The 21,428-nt window shown below is 40.1% G+C and overlaps 1 protein-coding gene across 2 annotated transcripts in view; it reads left to right on the top strand.

Annotated features, from left to right (window-relative positions):
- DOCK4 (dedicator of cytokinesis 4) overlaps nt 1–21,428 on the top strand; it is a 479,395-nt gene that overhangs the window by 204,314 nt on the left and 253,653 nt on the right. For both annotated transcript variants that reach the window (XM_070369554.1, XM_070369552.1), the window contains exons 5-7: nt 4,216–4,312; nt 10,689–10,837; nt 14,780–14,864. In XM_070369554.1, the coding sequence (XP_070225655.1) occupies nt 4,216–4,312; nt 10,689–10,837; nt 14,780–14,864 (331 nt within the window). The remainder of the gene's footprint in view (nt 1–4,215; nt 4,313–10,688; nt 10,838–14,779; nt 14,865–21,428) is intronic.

Below are 21,428 nucleotides of genomic sequence, written 5' to 3'. Positions count from 1 at the left end.
AACCATCTCATCCTCTGCCAACCCGTTCTCCTTTTGTCTTCAGTCTCTCCCAGAATCAGGGTCTTTTCCCATGAGTCGTCTCTTGACATCAGGTAGCCAAAGTATTGGAGTTTCAGCTGATGCTGAGCTTCAGCATCAGTCCTTCCAATGAATATTCAGGGTTGATTTCCCTTAAGATGGACTGGTCTGATCTCCTTGTAGTCCAAGGGACTCTCAAGAGCCTTCTCCATCACCACGATTCCAAAGCATTAGTTCTTCAGTGCTCAGTCTTCTTTATGGCCCAACTCTCACAACCATACATCACTACTGGAAAAACCACAGCTTTGACTTCTGTTGGCAAAATGACATCTCTGCTTTTTAATATACTGTCTAAGTTTGTCACAACTTTCCTTCCAAGGATCAAGCATCTCTTAATGGGTCCAGTCACTGTCTGCAGTGATTTTGGAGCCCCCCAAAATATAATCTGTCACTGTTTCCAGTTTTTCTCCATCTATTTGCCATGAAGTGATGGGACCAGTGTTGAGTTTTAGGCCAGCATTTTCATTCTCCTCTTTCACTCTTATCAAGAAACTCTTTCGTTCCTCTTCACTTTCTTCCATTAGAATGGTATCATCTACATATCTGAGGTTGTTGATATTTCTCCTGGCAGGCTTGATTCCAGCTTGTGACTCATCCAGCCTGGCATTTTGCTTGATGTACTTTGCATATAAGTTAAACAAGCAGGGTGACAATATACATCCTTGAGGTACTCTTTTCCCCATTTTGAACCAGTCCATTGTTCTATGTCAGGTTCTAACTGTTGCTTCTTGACCTGCATATAGGTTTCTCAGGAGACAGGCATGGTGGTCGGGTATTCCCATCTCTTGAAGAATTTTCCACAGTTTGCTGTGATCCACACAGTCAAAGGCTTTAGTGTAGTCAGTGAGGCAGACAATGTTTTTCTGGAATTCTCTTGCTTTCTCTGTGATCCAGTGAATGTTGACAATTTGATCTCTGGTTCCTCTACCTTTTCTAAACCCATCTTGTACATCTGGAAGTTCTCAATGCACATACTACTGAAGTCTAGCTTGAAGGATTTTGAATATAACCTTGCTAGCATGTAAAATAAGTGCAATTGTCTGGTAGTTTGAACATTCTTTGCCACTGCCCTTCTTTGGGTTTTGAATGAAAACTGACCATTTTCAGTCCTGTGGCCACTGCTGAGTTTTCCAAATTTGCTAACATATAAGTGCAGCACTCTAACAGCATCATCTTTTAGGATTTGAAATAGCTCAACTGGAATTCTGTCATCTCTACTAGCTTTGCTTATAGTAATACTTCCTAAGGCCCACTTACCTTCACATTCCAGGATGTCTGGCTTTAGGTGAGTGATGATACCATCATGGTTATCCTAGTCATTAAGACCTTTTTTGATAGTAGTAGTAGTCAGTCAGTTCAGTTGCTCAGTCGTGTCCGACTCTTTGCGACCCCATGAACTTAAAATATTAGATTGAAAATATATTTCTAATACTAATAATTGCCACTACTATTAACTCTTTTAATGAATGTGTGTCCTTCAGAAATGTTGTGCAGATATAACCCACCAGAAGTGAGTCAAGCAGAGTTATCAGTCCTTTTGGAGTTCTCCAACCAGTGTCTATCCAGCCCTCCTCAAGTAAACCAAGGGACCGTCTAGAAAACACATGCTTACTCTTTGTTCTGACCTTTCTGGCCTAGTGATCTGGGTCTTTCTACCCTGTCCCTTAAAGGATCCACCTGGGCCAACCCCTGCAGCCAGTCTCTTTGCTGCCTTTGCCCCAAACCCAACCCTGATCCTAAAAACCCTCCAGAGCAGAGAGCCACCCTGCCCCCATCCTACATGTAGACTGACGAAGAGAAAATAGACAGCATGCTAGCAAAGATGATGTCAAGCATCCCTCGTGTAGTTTAAGTCCTCTCTCTCTGAAAATGTGTTGTGGTGGGACATAGTTTTAATTGAAATAAGTACCTTGTTTGTTTGTCCTAGTCAGTAACTGGCAGGCATGAATATCTGGCTCCCTTGATTCTGAGGAAGTTTAAAGATGGATAAAATTGTCTCAAAATTTGGTCCTGTTAGTTTAAGACTTGGTGTGGGTTCGACACCTGACACAGGGCATGATGAGCATTATACAGCAAGAGAACCTCAGGGTAGAACCAAAGTTTATTTTCTTAAATAAAAAAAAAGTTAGAATTGATGGAGACGTTAGGTTCTAGGACCGTTAACTGGAAGAAAAACTTTAACCTGAAAACATTCGAGAACACGTATTGCCAGATGATTGCTTTCCCAGAGAGCAATCTCTTTAGGCTTTTGATGTTGCCTGTCTTATTTTAAGGGGATTAGCAGACTGATGGCCCACCAGGACAAAATAACTGCAATGTACATCTCAGAATAACTCAACAGAATATAATTTCAGGCAGCTACTTATGCCAGACTGTTTGAATGTTGATTTTGGTATAATTAAGAGGAAACAGCTGCCTCACCAAAAATGGCAATTTTGTGCTTCTTAAAAATGTACATTTTGGTTGAGCAAACCCCAGACCAACTTCCCACAGACTAAATTGCCTTTATATTCTTTCCTGGGTCTCAGAGCAGTGCAAAACTGATGGGGGTGCGAGGTGGGGGTCCTTTAATTATAGTTTGTGAATGGTGAGGTCACTTCTTTGTAGTTTAATTCTTGCTGTGGTCATGTCAGTTTTTAAATGTTAAGTAGGTTGTTGAGTTTTCTTGGGAATTCATTGTTCCTGCCCAGACTTTGTGTTCTATCATTTTATAATGTCTGTCTCCAAATACTCATCATTTAAATTGCAACAGCTGCTTGAAAAGCAAAATAAATGCACTACCATTTGAAAATGTCAATTATGTAGACTTGATAAAAGGTTCTGTATATGTCAAAGTTCATATATTACTGTTTACTTTTATTTCTGGTTTTACATCTTCAGCTATGTTTAAGCTCTAGAAAGAAGTAAAATATTCACAGGGTATTTTAGCAGCAGTATGAAATGAGGCTTTGTTGGTGAAGAAATCAAGGCAAGATTTTAATTCCCATACTTGCCAAGAAAACTTTACAAAAGACAATTATGTACACTTTGGACTTAACATCAAGAAGGAACACATAACAGTTAATAGCCTCATGATAAGAAATAAAAATTTCCCTTGATCATCTGCATAATCTGGTTCAGTGTCCACTGAACACTGAATATTGTCGTTAGAAAAAGATACTCAAATGAAGAAGATAATCCCCCTCAGTATAGTCAATTAGCATTCTTTTGGGAAGTAGAATTAAAGGCACTTACCCATTTTAACCTGCACAGAAATGAAGAATTTAGAAAAAAGAAATGAGAGATGAAAAAATAAAGGTTATTATATGTCAAACATAGGATGCAGAAGACAAATTCAATCTGGTTTTTTCTCTCCATCTCCTTATATATATTCTCAACATCAGGACCACCATAGATACCCTGCTAATATTGGTATGAATATTTTCCAAGTATAGTTTCTGACACACAGAAAAGAAATAGAAGGAATATATTGCCCTAATCATGGAGAGGAGCATTCTGCAATGGATATTCAAATACCTGTGATGTCTTCTGAGATGCATGATAACATTACTGATACCAGTAATCATTTTTCATGGTCCTGTTTGGAAGTAATAAAAATGAGGTGTTAAAAAAAAAATGAGGTGTTAATGAGATCAAGTGAGTATTCAGTCAGTACCTCAGTGTCTAGTTGTTTATAATACTGAGTGAGTTTGGCTGTTTGCGGCCATCATATCATGATCATTGAATGAGCCTTTCACTGTCTTTGAGCCCAATGGCCATAGCGCTTGGAAGGCAAGAGCCATCTCACAGTCCAGATGGCCTGGTAACCTCAGGTTACATACAAGGACTTTTGGGCTTGGAGAATTTAAGTGAGTTGCTGTTCAGAGATCAAACTGTGCCTGGAGCACAACCTCGCTGGTAGTGTTGCTTCACCACACTGCTTAAACTTTGATCTAGGTGAAGTGCTTGGTCATTCTGGTGTTGTCCTGCCATAACCCACATCACATTCCTCACACAAGTTCATATTCAGATCCTGGTTTCTGTTTGCAGAACCAAAAATAACTAGGCAGCTTCCTCTCCTAGTTGGTCTTTTAGAATATTTAAAAGAAGATTACCGTCTATGTCATTTGCATATATACTTGTTGTTCAATTTCACAGACAATTTGAAATGGTTATTCCCACTGAAGACTCTGTGATCACAGAAATGACATCAACATTAAGAGACTGGGGAACTATGTGGAAACAACTCTATGTGGTACGTAACTTTTTAATGGTATCGTTTTTTCAGTAGAGAATGGTTTCAAGAAATATCTAAACAGGGGTGAGTGTCAACTAGTATTTGAGCACCTGCTGTAAGTCACTCCCACTCCTCCGGGAATCAGGGATAGAGAGCTTAATACAACATAGTCTGACTTTTATTCCTGTGTCCATCCAGCATGGATTTTCTAAGTTCTTTTTCAAGCTGTACGAAAGTAAAAAATTACTTTCCTGGCATCTAATCAAATAGGATCATTTACATGGAACCTAGATTTAGGCTTTCTGAATAATTTTAATTGTCACAGAGAAATAAGCTTTTTTTCAATATAATTTTCATAATGGTGACATTCAATTATATTCTAATTCTCTGTACATTGCTCAGGTATACTAAAAATGATAGGCTATTTAGAATCAATGAGAAGATTCTAGAACTACAAGAGAAAGGAATGTTTCTTGGGAAAAAAAGGAGTCAGTGTTTTGGGTATATACGTATATATATGGCTTTCCAGGTGGTGCTAGTGGTAAAGAACCTGCTTGCCAGTGCAGGAGACATGAAAGTTGCAGGTTCGATCCCTGTGTCAGAAAGATCCCCTGGAGGAGGGCGTGGCAATCCACTCCAGTATTCTTGCCTAAAGAATGCCATGGACAGAGGAGCCTGGCAGGCTACAGTTCACAGGGTCACAAACAGTCGAACACGACTGAAGCAACTTAGCACGCACACGAACACGTACCTATTTACATATTATACTTACTGAGAACCTTCTGTGTTGCAAACCCTGTAAGAACTACTCTATATGTAGTATCTTATTTAAGCCTTACAACCACTCAAGGAAATAAAGACTATGATCATCCCTAGCTTACAAATGAAGAAAATGAGAGTGAAGTACTTACTGGAGGCCAAGCAGTTGAAAAATGACTATGACTAAGCTGGGATTCACATGTAAATCTAGCGCCCTCACTGAACCACTGTCTGGGGAATTGGGGGTGATGTTTGGGGAAAGATGAGTTTATTTCTTCTTTGATTTTCAAAGGAATTTAGAGAACAGCTTAGTCATTTGAAGGGATGTGCTCAAAATACAAAGGTGTACTTATCCTGACAACTCGATTTGAAATAGCCTGTCAAAGAGAAGAATCCAAATTAGTGAGGGACATGGACAAAGAATGACCATTTTTATTTTCCGCTCCATAGAAAATGCAATAGAATATTTCATTGAGGCAAGAAAATCTTTAAAAGTCACTAATAAAAACCCATTTGATGTTGGATTTCTCTGACCATGCCCTCCCGGAGCTGGTGGCTTTAGGGCTCACTACTAAAATCCACAAGATGATCTTAGATGAAATGCGGCATCTAGACTTTGCTGGGGTGCAGTAAATGCGCTGTCAGGATAACTGAACTTGGGCTCTGGGCTGGGAGAGTACAAAGGAAATGCAGATCTCCTTAGATTTTAAACATTTGTCTTGGAAAGAATAAAATCCAAGTATTATTTCACTTAATATTGCACGACATTAAGATGAAAATTAAAACTGAAATGTGCAAATCGCTGCATCCTAAATACCCACCATAAAGATAATGACAATGTAAGTGTGAACCATTAATTGAGCTAAAGCATGAGCACTTTCCCTTTTATGTAGCTGCTAGTGAGGATCAAAGTTGAATTCCTCTTGATTCTGCCTTATCTAGCTATTTTTACCTGCTTTTGAGGCTGCGAGCATCTAATTTGGGGACTACTTGATTGGCTTGAAAATCTACGTGTTGTAAGCTCTTAGAGTAACTTCCTCACCTCCTACCATCCTGAGTGATGGAGATAAATGATTATTTCAAAGTTTCTTTGAAGACTAGAATAATAGTTCTCTTAGGAACAAATATAAAATTTAACCTGGAGATACTAGATTTTTAACCTTGAGAATTTGGCTGACTTGGGTCTGTTGGACCTTTTGGTTTTTCTTTTCTTAATATAAATGTTTTTGTTAAATGTTTTGGTTCAAGTTCATGCATAAGTGTATCGGGATGCTGTCCATGGTCTTCCCTAATAGCTTTAAGGTGCCTAGCGTCTCCACTGGAAGGTGTTTGATGAGCTACTCATATGTTGTCAGTGGTAACCAGTATATGAGATATACTTTATCTTAATATAACGTAGAACATTTAGAATTAAAAAAAAAACACATGGTAGATGCTCAAGAAGTGCTATTTGCTTTTTTCAGTACATTGGTCATGGTCTAAATAATGTCCTTTAAAGTATCACTTAATAAAATAGCAGTAACAACTAAAACTGTAGGTGAAATACAGGTCATCTTCTCCCAAGTACCTTTGTGCAGGCCTTCAGCAGGGTATTGCACAGCTCTCTTCCCTGCATCTTTACCAGTTAGTTTTTATTCTCAAATCTCATCAGAGATAATCTATCTAGGGTCACAAGCTAAGTAGGAAAACCTGGCTGTAAATTGTCTGCTGCTCCAAAATTTATATTATTTCCATCTTGAGGCAAATCAAAACTTGCTCATTCTCTATAATGCTAAAATACTTATAGTTCATTTTTTGTAGATAAATGTTACAGAAGTTTTCTGATATATTGTAAAAATGGTCATGTATTTTTCTATTTTAAGTGTTTAATATTGTACCCTGCCTCTTTCATTGAACATTAAATTAAAAGCATTTTTCATGTTTCCTGAAGACTCTTCATAACTATCCATTTTTTTAACATCTAGTTTTTAGAGGCATCATTTTCTGACTAGCTATCAAAACAGTTATGTACTGTTTTCATGCATTAGTGGGGAGGGTGCTGCAGTATGTCACTGTTCTGGCCACCCCTTTCTGAAAGGGAGAGCAGACCGACTGGTTTGTTTTTTTGTGAATCCAACTTCTTCTCAGCTCAGTGTGCTCTTGAACTTAAATGCTAGAGGTGACATTATTAGGAAATCAAGCCCATCCCTCTGGACAACATCAGAACAACTTCCCCAAAAGCAAGACAGGTGCCCTTCACATGGTGGTGGTCATGTTAAGCAGGAGTTGGCTGTCTCCCTGCCACATGAGATTTGGCTTGTATTATATCTTCCTTAGGTAAGTAATTTCTTTGACTACTTGAGTGGACTCTTCCTTCTGCCCATGGAGTTCCTCAAGTTTGAGTTTCAATTTTTTAATTAATTTTAATTGAAGTATAGTTGATTTGCAATGTGTTAGTTTTAGGTGAAGATCAGAGTGGTTCAGTTATACATATATATATATATATATATATGTGTGTGTGTGTGTGTGTCTGTATATATGTATGTGTATATATGAAAGTGAAACTGTTAGTTGCTCAGTCATGTCCAACTCTTTGTAACCCCTTGGACTGTAGCCCACCAAAGCTCCTCTGTCCATGGAATTCTCCAGGCAAGAATACTGGAATGGGTTGCCATCCCCTTCTCCAGGGGATCTTCCTGACCCAGGAATAGAACCCAGGTCTCCCACATTGCAGGCAGATTCTTTACCATTTGAGCCCATCAGGGAAGTTTGTGTGTATGTGTGTGTATTATTTTCAGATTATTTTCCACTATAGATTATTATAAGATACTAAACATAGTTTGTGCACTATACAGCTATAGTTCCCTATGCTGCACAGTTCCCTTATTGTTTATCTGTTTTATATATAGTAGTATGTGTTTGCTATCCCCAAACTCCTCATTTACCCACGCTTTCCCCTTTGATAACAGTGTTTGTTTTCTATGTCTGTGTCTTTCTGTTTTATAAATAAGTTCATTTGTATCATTTTTTTAGATTCAATGTATGATTGATATCATATGATATTTGTCTTCATCTGGCTTCCTTCCCTTAATATGATAATCCCTAGGTCCGTTCTCCTCAAGTTTTTCTTGATCTCCCCTGCTTATTCTCTTATATGATCTAAACAGACTGCACCTCTCAAGATTCCCTAAAGTGAAAGTGAAAGTGAAAGTGAAGTCGCTCAGTCCTGTCCGACTCAGCGCGACCCCGTGGACTGTAGCCCACCAGGCTCCTCTGTCCATGGGATTCTCCAGGCAAGAATACTGGAGTGGGTTGCCATTTCCTTCTCCAGGGGATCTTCCCAACCCAGGGATCGAACTTAGGTCTCCTGCATTGCAGGCAGACACTTTAACCTCTGAGCCACCAGGGAAGCCCAAAGCTCCTTGAAATCAAGGTGTTTCTTCCTTCATTCTCCAGCTGCTGGGACTACACAGGGCAGTCTCAGCCACTGTGGTTGGAGCTCACATCAGGTGAAGAACACAGGCATTGACCAGTGACTTACAGTAGTATTGCATTACAGAACTCTTGTAATGACTTGTATGGGAGTGTATAACATGAGGAAAGAGTGAGAGGTCGTAGAAGAACAGGCTCAAGTGAGTGCTATAGGAGTTGAGAGCAAGATTACGTCTAGCTCAGAGAATAAGGGATGGTGTCATGGAGAATGTTTCTTGCTCAACTGGCACATTGTCTAACCTACTCAGTTCCCCAGAACACTTCTAGTCACCAAGCATCAATGAAGCAGAAGATCCATCTCCACTTTTTTTTTTTCCTAAAGAATGTTATGACCCAGAGGGATGACATGGGGAGGGAGGTAGGACGGGGGTTCAGGATGGGGAACACATGTACACCTGTGGCGGATGCTTGTTGATGTATGGCAAAACCAATACAATATTGTAAAGTAAAAAAAAAAAAATGTTATGACTAGACAGAATTTGATATTTTTGTCAGCTTATCTCTGTAGAGGACTTCTGGTAAATGACAATCTCAATACTTTCATACCATTATTCATATAGCCTATTAATAGTTTTCATAGAAAGTGAAAGCATAGCTTCTGCTTAAGAAAGATGAAGAGTTAATGAAAGGTGAAATACTTACCAAAGGCTTAGCCTAAATATCTGTGGGTAAGAGACATACACCTAGATTTTGATAAAGATTCAGTATTTATTAAAGGATCTGGATTTAAGTTTATAAATTTATTCTGGATCAAAAGTGTAATGATAACACCACTAGTAACACCTGATACTTACATGGTATTTATTGTGGGTCAAACATCGTTCTCAGAGTTTTAATATACGAAGTCATCAATCTTCATAACAAGCCTATGAGATAAGTCCTATGATAGCCACTCTGCAGATAGGAAAACAAGCTCCATGAGGTTGATACATTGCCACAGGTGTTTAGCCAGTGAAGGGCCAAATTAGAATGCAGAGTGAGGTAGTTCATGTTTCAAGTCTGTGCTCTTAATCACTGTCTTATCTGGCTCTCTTCACAAATGTTATCTCTAATAACCTTCCATGTGCGTGTTTCACAGATGACAAAAGCCATACTCAAAGCCTATAAAACTAGTTAAGTGGCAAAACCAAGATTTGAAGCCAGGAGTTGAACCAATCTTCTTTCCAACTAATCGTCCTCGCTTGATGAATTTCACAAGAGGTTAGCTTGAATTTACCCGAAAATTTAATAAGTTAGAAAGAAAACATTTTTTAAAGTCTAAATACTGGCCAGATGCTAGCAGTGAAAATTTATCAATGAACGAACGTTAGAGTCCTTTATGTACCCAGCTTCTGATGGGAAACAGTAAAGCATCAAGACCAACACACAAGAAGTAATTAAAAAATAAGATTTTCCTTTGAATTGGCTTTCATTACATGCAGCCATACTTCAGAGAAGGGAGAAAAGCATGTGAGCAAGAGCTGTCAGGGACGATTTCCTGAGGCAGGTGGAAGTCAGTTGTAGCCTTGAAGGACAGTAGAATTGGAGGGAGCTAAAGAAAGAGACGGAGAAGGCAATGGCACCCCACTCCAGTACTCTTGCCTGGAAAATCCCATGGACGGGGGAGCCTGGTAGGCTGCAGTCCAGGGGGTCGCTAGGAGTCGGACACAACTGAGCGACTTCACTTTCACTTTTTACTTTCATGCATTGGAGAAGGAAATGGCAACCCGCTCCAGTGTTCTTGCTTGGAGAATCCCAGGGACAGGGGAGCCTGGTGGGCTGCCATCTATGGGGTCGCACAGAGTCGGACATGACTGAAGTGACTTAGCAGCAGCAAAGAAAGAGAGGATTTGAGGTGGAAAGGGAAGTAGAGAATGTAAAGTCAGAGATCAGGCCAAACTCAGGTGTGGAGATGTCATCAGGATCTTGTGACATGATGTGTGTTTTAGGGAGCCCGAGAAGCGAAGTTGGATTTGGATTCTTGAGCAGGAGAGCAGCATTGTGAAACAGGATGAAAGGGTGTAGGGAAGTGAGTATGTTTTAGGACCCGAGGAGAGAGTTAATGCAAAGTCTGTCATCAGAGTGCCCAGCACATAGAGGGTAAATGGGACTCGCCCTCTGCTCTCTGTGGTAACCCCGTGTCCAGTGTCTGACTGCTGAATCTCCACATTTGCGTGTTTCCTAGAGAAATGAAGGTGATCTCTTCCACCGCCTGTGGCATATCATGAATGAAATCCTGGATCTGCGGCGGCAGGTGTTGGTGGGGCACCTCACCCATGACCGGATGAAGGACGTGAAGCGCCACATCACCGCCCGCCTGGACTGGGGCAACGAGTGAGTACCCGCCACCGCAGGGATGAGCTCTGGTGGGTGCACACGAGGGTGTGACTGCTACAGAGGTGTGAGCCACCGTGTGCTCATATCTCTGGAAAACACCAGAGGAAGCTTTTCCAGTTTTCTCCTTTGGGGGGCTTAGTGCAGACTGTCACTGATGGAGCTGACAACCGCATCTTCTAGGGCTGGTGTGGGTCCCAGGATGTTGTCAGTTCTCAACTGCCCTGTGTGGTCTGACAGTGGGCACATGCTCAGGAAATACAAAATGTTCACTGGGGTCAGTCAGATACGTAACTTTCACTGAGAGTATTACTACTGTGTGCTCGGTCGTGTCTGACTCTTTGCAACCCCATGGACTGAAGCCCACCAGGCTTCCCTGTCCATGGACTTTTCCAGGCAAGAATACTGGAGTGGATTGCCATTTCCTTCTCCACATTGTTTCAAAAAGGCTTTAGGTTTGACATGCATTTTTCTTTCTAAATACATCCCTCTTTTCTGTTGTGGTAATAGATTGTTGATGTTATGTGGAGGGAGATAGCTTCTGTTAAAAGTCTTAGGGGCAGGTATCCTGGGTGGTGGTGGGGAAAGGGTGAGGGGTGGCTTTCCTTACTGCCCTGATTCTGCCTGTGCATATGTGTTAGTGTCTTTTGAGGAGCTGCTTGGGAAAACTTGATAAAAAACTGATCTTGACCAAGATTTGCTCTTAAAAAAAAAAAAGAAAAAAGACATAACTGACTAATCTAAAATACTGGCCAAGTACTTTAAATACTAAAGCTAGTAATTTAAAGCAGTGATCGAGGCTGATATTGTGCTAAATATGAATGTTAATGTATTGGTGAGAAATTAGAATAAGCCAACTTAGACTATGATGTTAGGCTTATGTGGGCTCAAGCGTAGGAAGATAAGTGGTCCCTCGGTATCCTATAAGGTCATGGCCTCCCTATCTCCCCAAGTCCCCATTCACTGTTTGGACCTTCAGAGCATCTTCAGTTCAGTTGCTCAGTCGTGTCCGACTCTTTGTGACCCCATGAACTGCAGCAAGCCAGGCCTCGCTGTCCATCACCAACTCCTGGAGTTTACACAAACCCATATCCATCCAGTCGGTGATGCTATCCAGCCATCTCATCCTCTGTCGTCCTCTTCTCCTCCTGCACCCAATCCCTCCCAGCATCAGGGTCTTTTCCAATGAGTCAGCTCTTCGCACGAGTTGGCCAAAGTACTGGAGTTTCAGCTTCAACATCAGTCCTTCCAATGAACACCCAGGACTGATCTCCTTTAGAATGGACTGGTTGGATCTCCCTGCAGTCCAAGAGATTCTCAAGAGTCTTCTCCAACACCAGAGTTCAAAAGCACCAATTCTTCAGCGCTCAGCTTTCTTTATAGTCCAGCTCTCACATTCATACATGACCACTGGAAAAACCATAGCCTTGACTAGATGGACCTTTATTGACAAAGTAATATCTAGTCTTTTTAATATGCTGTCTAGGTTGGTCAAAACTTTCCTTCCAAGGAGTAAGTGTTTTTTCATTTCATGGTTGCATTCACCATCTGCAGTGATTTTGGAGCCCCAAAAAATGAAGCCTGACACTCTTTCCACTGTTTCCCTGTCTATTTCCCATGAATTGATGGGACCAGAATCATGATGCCATGATTCAGTTTTCTGAATGTTGCGCTTTAAGCCAACTTTTTTACTCTCCTCTTTCACTTTCATCAGCAGGCTTTTGAGTTCCTCTTCACTTTCTGCCATAAGGGTGGTGTCATCTGCATATCTGAGGTTATTGATATTTCTCCCGGCAATCTTGATTCCAGCTTGTGTTTCTTCCAGTCCAGCGTTTCTCATGATGTACTCTGCATAGAAGTTAAATAAGCAGGGTGACAATATACAGCCTTGACGTACTCCTTTTCCTATTTGGAACCAGTTGTTGTTCGATGTCCGGTTCTAACTGTTGCTTTCTAACCTGCATACAGGTTTCTCAAGAGGCAGCTCAGGTGGTCTGGTATTCCCATCTATTTCAGAATTTTCCACAATTTATTGTGATCCACACAGTTTATTGTGATCCTGTGTTGATCAGAGCATCTTAGAGCAACAGAAAAAAAGAAAAGCAGATAGGAAAGAAGAAGGCAGTAAAAGATACCACAGATGATTTTGCCTCTTACTGAATCTGGAAAAACCAATTTGAAATCAAGAGTAATGCTTCCTTTAAGTGTAGGATGTCACTTTATCAAAAGGCAGTTTTGATTCCTGATAAGACATATACTACAGGAGTGAAGTATATAACACATTTTAAACCTCTATCTTGTCCAGAGTCCTTCTGTTATTTCGCTGAGTGAGCTGTGCCATTCATCCTTTTATAGACAGTCAAGAGAGCAGCCCTAATTCATTAATCTCGGGGAGATGCATTCCTCGTGGGGAATCAAGGGCGGGGGTGGAATACAGCAAGACACTGAACTGGGAACTCTCCTCTTTTATGATGTGAGGCAAATTCCTGAGCCCTCCTTGACTTCAGTTTCTTTGCTTGTTGCTTGTCAAAGGAGTAAGTTGAGCCAGAAGAGATCTAAGGCCCCGTCCACTCCAGACCAATGTGATTCACAGCACGGAGCGCTTCCTAAGAGATGGGATATGCCAGCCATGTGCAGGGAGCCTCCGGTCTCACTGTGTGTGATGGGGTGGCCCTTTGAGGGGTAGATCTGAAGACTGTTTGACCATGACCTAGGCTGCCCATCTTTCATGTTTCGAATGTTTTTGAATGTTTTTCCTTTTTGTTTTGAAAAAAACTTGGTTCTCTGAATCATGTTGGCCCTTAGTCATCATGCCAGTCCTCCTTTAAAAGACTAGTTTGTAAATAGGAAGAAAGTTGGATGAAGTTAGCTTATCAAAAATAGCTTAGAAATACAGAGCAGGCAAGAAGATGATACTTTTTCAGTTTTAGGAAGGAAGATAATGACATAAGGAAGGGAAAAGAGGGGAAAACATTAATTATGACTGAATCATGGCTCAGTTTTGACTCATGTAAGTTCCAGCTTATGCTTTGGGCAATTCTATGGCTAATTTATGGTAAGTTGGTAAAACATGGATGTATGAAAATGAGCAATATAATTTATTTAGATCATCCTCAAATTCATGAAATTTCAGAGGTCTGATTTTGCTTTCTTTGAGTTTGACAACTTATTTAAAATGTCTTACAGTTTACAGATTTTGCATTTACTATATTCCTTTAAATATAGTTTTCTTACTGAAAGGGAAAACAAAAGTGGAGGAAGCTTGGGAGAAGGAGGAGATAGTCATCTCATTCCCTATCAGGGCCATCAGAAGAAAGTATTCTTGCCTGAAAGCCTCAAACAGAGTTACAACAACGGCAGCTTCTCCATTCTCCATAGAGCCCTGTGCTGTCCTCTGACTTTCCTGTGATGATGCTGGTGGAGGGAGAATCAATTCATTCTTCCTTCCTGATGTCCCAGAGCAGTTCAGTGACTGTGTTAGCATAAAACCAACCCCTGGTGCCAGGTCAAATCCTCAAGGCCAGGCTTCCCTCTCCTCAACTCTGTGTTCTAGAACAAAATGATGTCTATGTCTAGTTTCCAGGCCAGCGCAACGAGGAAGGGTTTCTGTGGTAATAGTTTGCAGGGTGCTAAAGGCTCCCCACTCTGTAGAACCAAGGCCCCCAGTGGCAAAAGCACTGCACCAAGAGGGCCGGCCCATCCCCTCCCCATCCCTGTTTCCTTGCCTTTGTAATCTTCTGTTTCTCAAGTTATACCCAGTGTTCAGCCTCCTTACTTAGTCTGAGCGCTGCAAAGGGTTAATATAAGGTAAAGAGTTTGGGTGAGAGAAGCACAAAGGGTGATGTATTGAATGTTTTTTAGAGTGATACAGTAAAGATAATTATTTTAAATATATTCTGTTGAGGTGACTTTTCTTCCAAACATTTGCAATTTGTTCTCTAGACAACTGGGACTGGACCTGGTGCCTAGGAAAGAGTATGCGATGGTGGATCCAGAGGACATCAGCATTACTGAGCTCTACCGATTGGTAGGTATAGGAATCTGTGGCTCGCAGTCTCACTGCTGATTTTGTGGTTTCCATGACACTTTTCATACTTGCTTGATTTTGTAAGAACAGGATGTTCCAGGTTTAATTTGGAGCAAGTAAAGAGAATTGAGAGCTGAGGTGACCCTGCCCCAAGTACAAAACTGAGATAATTTGCCTGTCTCAGAATTAACTGACATTCCTACTGAGTCCTCAACTCCCAGGTACTAGGAAGTAAAGCCAAAGAAGTTTTAGGTTCTTTTCCTAAATCTCTGTACTTTGCCTGGACTAGTGAAATGCTCACAAGTTGTATATTTATCTGTCATGTATCAAGACATTGCTGTGTTTCCAGTCAGTGCTCATCAGCGTGTTAACTCCCTTTCCTCCCGTCTTATCACTACATGCACACACTCCTGAAAGTGTCTCCTCCTTGGTCTCCAAATGCTGGTCTTAGCCCCCATCTCTCCGAGACCATTTCTGAGTACTGAAGCTTATTAATAATCATAAGATATTTGGTCATATCGCCCACCACGACACCACCCATGACTTGAGTTTTTACCTAGTTACATGATAGGTTACAGTCTAGTTGTTTACTTGGCATCTAGGTTCCCTGAATGATCCATCTGTCTTGTATTTTGCCTCCTATTCTTAATATTTGTATACAGTTTACCTAATCTCTTGTTATTCCCTGGTGGGGTGATGTTTCAGTCGCTGTCATCTTTCACTCTTGCAACCCCAGGCTCTGTAGTCTGCCAGGGCTCCTCTGTCCATGGGATGTCCCAGATAAGAATACTGGAATGGGTTGCTATTTCCTCTCTATGGTCTTCCTGACCCAGGGATCAGACCTGGGTCTTATTCATTGCAGTGGGTTCTTTACCAACTGAGCCACCAGGGAAGTCCCTGTTATTCACTAAGCTCTTTTAAAACTTCAAATCAAAGAAAATTGTGGCTGGAAAGACATTCAGTCATCATCCCAGGTGTAATTTTGCTTTGCTCTAGTTACTGCTGTATCTTTCCATAATGTTCCAAGGAGGAATGACTGTGGTCAACAGTGGATTCCTTTTGGAAGATCCTGCCTCTTTGGAGGTAGCTTCCCAAATTTATAACATTCTTCATAGAATTGCAGATTATTCTTGACCTGAGATTATCTGAAAAACATGAGAAAAAAATCATTCGTAAATCCAATATGCATATGTCTCATTTGATAAAGTGATTTTTATTACCACATTCAGTTTTTTTCCTTTGTCATCAATCTGTTCAGATTATTTAACGCTCATTATGTCAGTTGGAATAAATTATTTTTCTGTGAAGAATTTCCTTTACATTGAGCTTCTTGAGAGTGGTGTTCCATGCTGCACCCCTCTGTGATATTAGTGCTAAGTGGAGTGTCAAGTACAGAGCCAAAACACAGTTAAAGAGTGGTTGGAGGGAGGAGGGCAGAGATGATTAAAAGTAAAGTTTAAAGTCATCACTAAGTCTTAGCTTATGTGTGTGTGTGTGTGTATATATATGTGTGTGTGTGTGTGTGTGTATATAACAAAATCACTAGAATTTGTCAGACACATCCTCTAATGGGATATTTTTATTATAGTTTATTTAACTGTTGGGCATCAAATTTTGTCTCTCACTTTTGTTTTAATTTCTCAATCAATCTGAAGTTTCTTCAGAGTGAGCACCATGTCTTACCTCCCTTTGTTATGTCTGAAATCATCTCGTACAGTGCTTTGCACTCAGTAAGCAATCACTTAATGGTTTTGAAGTCATTATGATATTATGAGAAGACCATGGCTGTAGATCAAAAAAACTAGATTTGAATTTCATCTCTTCCTTCTACCAGCTCTCTGATCTTGGACTTATTGCTCAATGTTTCAGAGCTTCAGTTTCTTCATTTATTAAATGGAGAAATCATTCTTATCATGTTTGTTTGGGAGATTAAATAAGACATGCATGTGAACTGCCTTTCCTTGACAGATAACATTTGCAAAGCACCTAAGCATTCAGTCAGTCTTCATTCTTTTCTCATCTTTATTTCATCCTTGTTAGAAAGGCATGGTGGCAAGAATAATTATTACCTTACGTGCTGTGTCTTTGGGGCTTCCCTGGTAGCTCAGCTGGTAAAGAACCCACCTGCAGTGCAGGAGACCCCGCTTCAATTCCTGGGTTGGGAAGATCCACTGGAGAAGGGATAGGCTACCCACTCCAGTATTCTTGGGCTTCCCTGGTGGCTCAGCTAGTAAAGAATCAGCCTGCAATGCATGAGGCTGGGATTGATCCCTGGACTGGGAAGATCTCCTGGAGAAGAGAATTCCATGGACTGTATAGGCCATGGGGTCACAGAGAGTCAGACATGACTGAGTGAATTTTACTGTGCTACTTCTTAAAATTAGATTTGACTGCGTTCAATGAAATAAATAATAGAAGCTTAGACATGATAGAAATTTATTTCTCTTTGACAGTATACAAGCCCAGGCAGCAGGTCTTGGGCTTGTTTGTAGATTCATGATGTCAGAAGCAAAAAAAGGATCCTTTATCCGGGATGCTTCATAGTACAACATGGCTGCAAGAGCTCTAGCCATTACATTGCTCTCCAACAGCAGGAAGGAGAATGATTTCTTTCAGTTGACTCAGCTACTTTATGAGCCCTTTTGGAAACCCCACACAATACTTGCCGTTATATTTCTTTGGCTAGGGCATGATCACATCCCCATATTTAGTTAGGGATGTCAGATATTTGATAACCAACTAACAGTATCTGACAAAAATATGTTTTATTTTCCCAAGTTTGATTTTGTATGTATGTAATTTTATCTATCTGCTTTTTACTTAATGTCATCTATAGGATGAGAAATTTATTTCGTCTCTTTGGACATTCCAATTTCTTAGTTGTGGCTGCTGGGAGTGTTATGTTGGTAGGATTCTGGGGTCTCATCTGGGCTGTGATGACTGCCAGATGATAAGGATTTTTTTTTTTTTTTGTATTTTATAGCTCAGAACTTAGTTCACAGTCTTCATTTGTCAGAAACATTGTGATTTTAAATGAAATTGGGACAGTACTCCAGGAAACCTCGAATAATTATAAACTTCAGAAGGACATGTTTTTTCTCTAAGGCAGCTTCAAGTTCCTGTTTATGTCCTGGCGCAGCAGTAATCAGGTTGTCTGTAGCACTGGCCCTTTTCTCTATGTAAACATGACTGACTGTGCTGACTTCATCTAGGAGAGTGGGCAGGCACCACCACCAAATCCTGTGTGGCTGGGGGTGGGGTAGTGATTTATTGTCACTCATGCATCAAGGATCCTGTCATGGAGGTAAAATGCGCCAACACAGGACGTTGGATTAATTGTTGCTACTTCTCTTCTTTTGCTGTGTCTTTGCCATGTCATATTTGAAACACAGGTGTTTGCATCTTACTAATTCCATATTGCATCATTAGAAAAAAAAAGAAAGTCTTGTTTTCGGTTTTTTGATAGCCTTGTTAGCAGATCTTTCTCACCTAATTGTGTTCATCTAAGCAGCGAAATGTGCTAAGCCTCACAGTGTTAACATATGTCCACTTGGTTTACTGCCAATGACCAGAGCTTGATCCTTCGGTAAATAAAAGAAGACCTTATTGGCTGGATTCTCTAGTTAATTTGTGCATAAGGAGAATCTTTTTAGGAAACTTTCTTTGTTTTTGTAAGATCACGTTAGCAGCTTGCTGTGTGATCCTTAGTGGGTAGGCCAGTGGTTATCGATCATAGAGTCCATTTGGCAATGTCTGTAGACAAGTTTTGATTGTCACAATTGGGGATGGTGTGGAGCAGGGGGTCAGGAGAGGTGCTACTGGCATCTGGTGGGTACATGCCAGAAGATGGTAAACATCCCACAAAGCTCTCACAACACAGAATACCAGCCCCAATTATCAGTAGTGCTGAAGGTGAGAACCCTGGTATATATAGACAGTTCACCCAGTAATTGATGCATTGGTGAGCATCAAAAATTTGTATCACTTTATTAAGTCTTTGGAATACATCTCTTTCTTTCCCCAAAGGTCTAGTTAAAATGTAATTACATTTAGAGTAACTGCTAAGTGCCTTTATAACTGTAAATTATTTCAGAGATAGATTTGTCTATTTCAGAGACAGAGCTTTGTTTCTGTGTTTTAACTATCAAATCATAGCTCTTGAAGTATGGACTTGCCTTTTTCATTTTGCTGTTGTAATAATATCTTCACAGAGATATTTTTAGCACTTCTCCAAAGTAGTAAATTACCAAAAGATAAACAAGTCCTCATAACCTACTCAAGTTCAAATCCATCTTAGGCTTGGAAACATTATAGGTGAGGGAAGAGAGGTAATTTCAGAGACCAAATGTTTCAAGGCAGTAATTATACAAAAGATGTAACAATACATTTTTCAATCTGCTAGGATTTGCATCTCTCTTCGCGTGATCTCAATCAGTGATTCTCAGCCTTCACTGCACATTAGAATCACCTGGGGAGCTTTTAAAACTTCTCCTCTCTGGACCCCCACCCCCTGGAAATTCTAATTTAATTGTTCTGGGATAAGACCTGGACATAAGTATTTTTTAAAAGCTCTCTTGGTGATTCTAAAGTGCAGCCAAGGTTGAGAACCACTGATCTAGATATATTGGATTCTCTGCATGAGTAAGGGAGCTAATTCTTCCGTTCAGTGTTTAGTGAATGTCATGATGGATGCTGGGAACTTTGCACTGTTTGAAGTAAAGAACATACATCTCCTAGTTCTTATATCTGTTTTTCCAGCTCTAACCTTTAGTAGTTACTCATTTCTTCATAGAAGTTTGTGCTTTGTTACCCTGAACTTTTAAGTAAATCAGCAATTTCAGAAAATAAAAACTACTTGAGAAACTAAAGAGATGGAGTTTTATGAATGTATGATGCTTCCTTTGCCCTGTTATAAAGAATATTTAAAGTGAAAAATAGAGCAACCATCATAGAAAAAAGAATTGTGCTCTTTTTCTCTACAGGAAGCTTTTTCTGGTAATTATGGCCAACACATACCACAATGTTGACTTCCACTTTAAAAGAAAATGCACTTACTCCTCACTTTTACAGAGGCGTGTTCAGTGTACCTGTTGAGTATACAACAATTATAGATATATTAATTGCATTTTTTAAGCTACTTACTTTTCAAGTGGTTCAGATTAAATGATAAAAGCATGAAAAAAAATTCTGGTGATTTTATGTTGTTGCATTTATAACTGTAAATGTAAATAGCATTTTTTGCATTCAAATCTTGGTTAGTTAATCATTAGTGTTTGAACTATACTTAGAAACATTAAAAGGTGGCTGAGGTAGACATAGAGTTTTGTACCTTAACTTCAAGCAAAGATATGACTCCTTTGAAGTTAAGCACCAAGCTTTTTCTTTCCATCTTTCTTTTTCTCTTCCTTCCTTTCTTTCAATTGTCAAGTGATCCACAAGAAGTGCCCTCTTTAGTAGTCCGTTATGAAAGCAGTAATCGTCCAGGTCTTAGCACCTGTTCTGTTAGTACACCGCCTTTCTATATGTTTGCCCTGTGCTCTCACCCTGGGCCAGTTCTGCTCAGTGTGGTCCAAGAGCTGGCTGAATCATGAACTGTTTGTAACTGATCCAAGTAGAAAAATGGTGAGGAAATGTACAGAAGCCTTTATGACGTTTTGACATTGCCATGGCATTTTGATTGTATTTTATGAAAATATCAACCTGCAGTAGATTAGAGGGGAAAACAGCCTGGTCCTTGACTGCAGGTAATTTGAGAAGCACTATCTAGATGGTTCATAATTCCTTCTCACCCTTTAGCTCTTAAAGTGTTGCTTTCCCAAGATGCCTTCTCTGACTGCTCAGACACAAGTCAGATCCTCCATTCATCATAGTTGTAGTTTTCTATCTGCGTGTGGGACAGTTTTGTTGATAGCTGTTGCTCCTAGTAGAAAAGCTCCACAAGGGCATAGGCTATTTCTGTGTTTACCCATCATCACATTCCCAATGCTGGGCATGTTATAGACACATAACAAACATGCTAATAAATGATCATTTCCATGTTCTCACCCCTGGAACCCTGGGTGATTCCTTTCCTTCCTTAGCATGTGGGAACTCTTACTTCTGGTCCCACCTCTCACGTGTAGCCCAGGCTAGCTGTATTAAAAGAGAAACTAGAGATGGACACAGAGACTATTCCTGCCTTTAGACACTCACTGAGTTTTGTAAGTCTGCCTCCCTTTCATGTTCTAATGGTTGAATATCATTTGCCACTGCCTGTCTTGGAAAACTACCAAAACTTTAGTATAATTTAAAAGAACTTTTAATTATGAGAAAAGTGAAATCATAGCTACATTAGCTCCCATCAGTGAAATGATCAGTTAGATTTTTAATTTAGTCTGATGTTTTAAAAGATGACCAATAATTTGTTCTCACCCTGGGAGTTGACAAGGGACCAGTAGAATCCTTTGCATTTCACACTGTCTGTGAGTTGGTATCATTTTAATGTTAATAATTAAGAAACAAATCTTCTTAAAGCAGGATTCTTGATGGTCTGCAGACTTCAGTAGAAGTTGAAAGAAAATTTGG

Source organism: Bos mutus, chromosome 4 (genome assembly GCF_027580195.1).
Source record: "Bos mutus isolate GX-2022 chromosome 4, NWIPB_WYAK_1.1, whole genome shotgun sequence".
Lineage (NCBI taxonomy): Eukaryota > Metazoa > Chordata > Mammalia > Artiodactyla > Bovidae > Bos > Bos mutus.
This window is presented reverse-complemented; position numbering and strand designations above follow the sequence as displayed.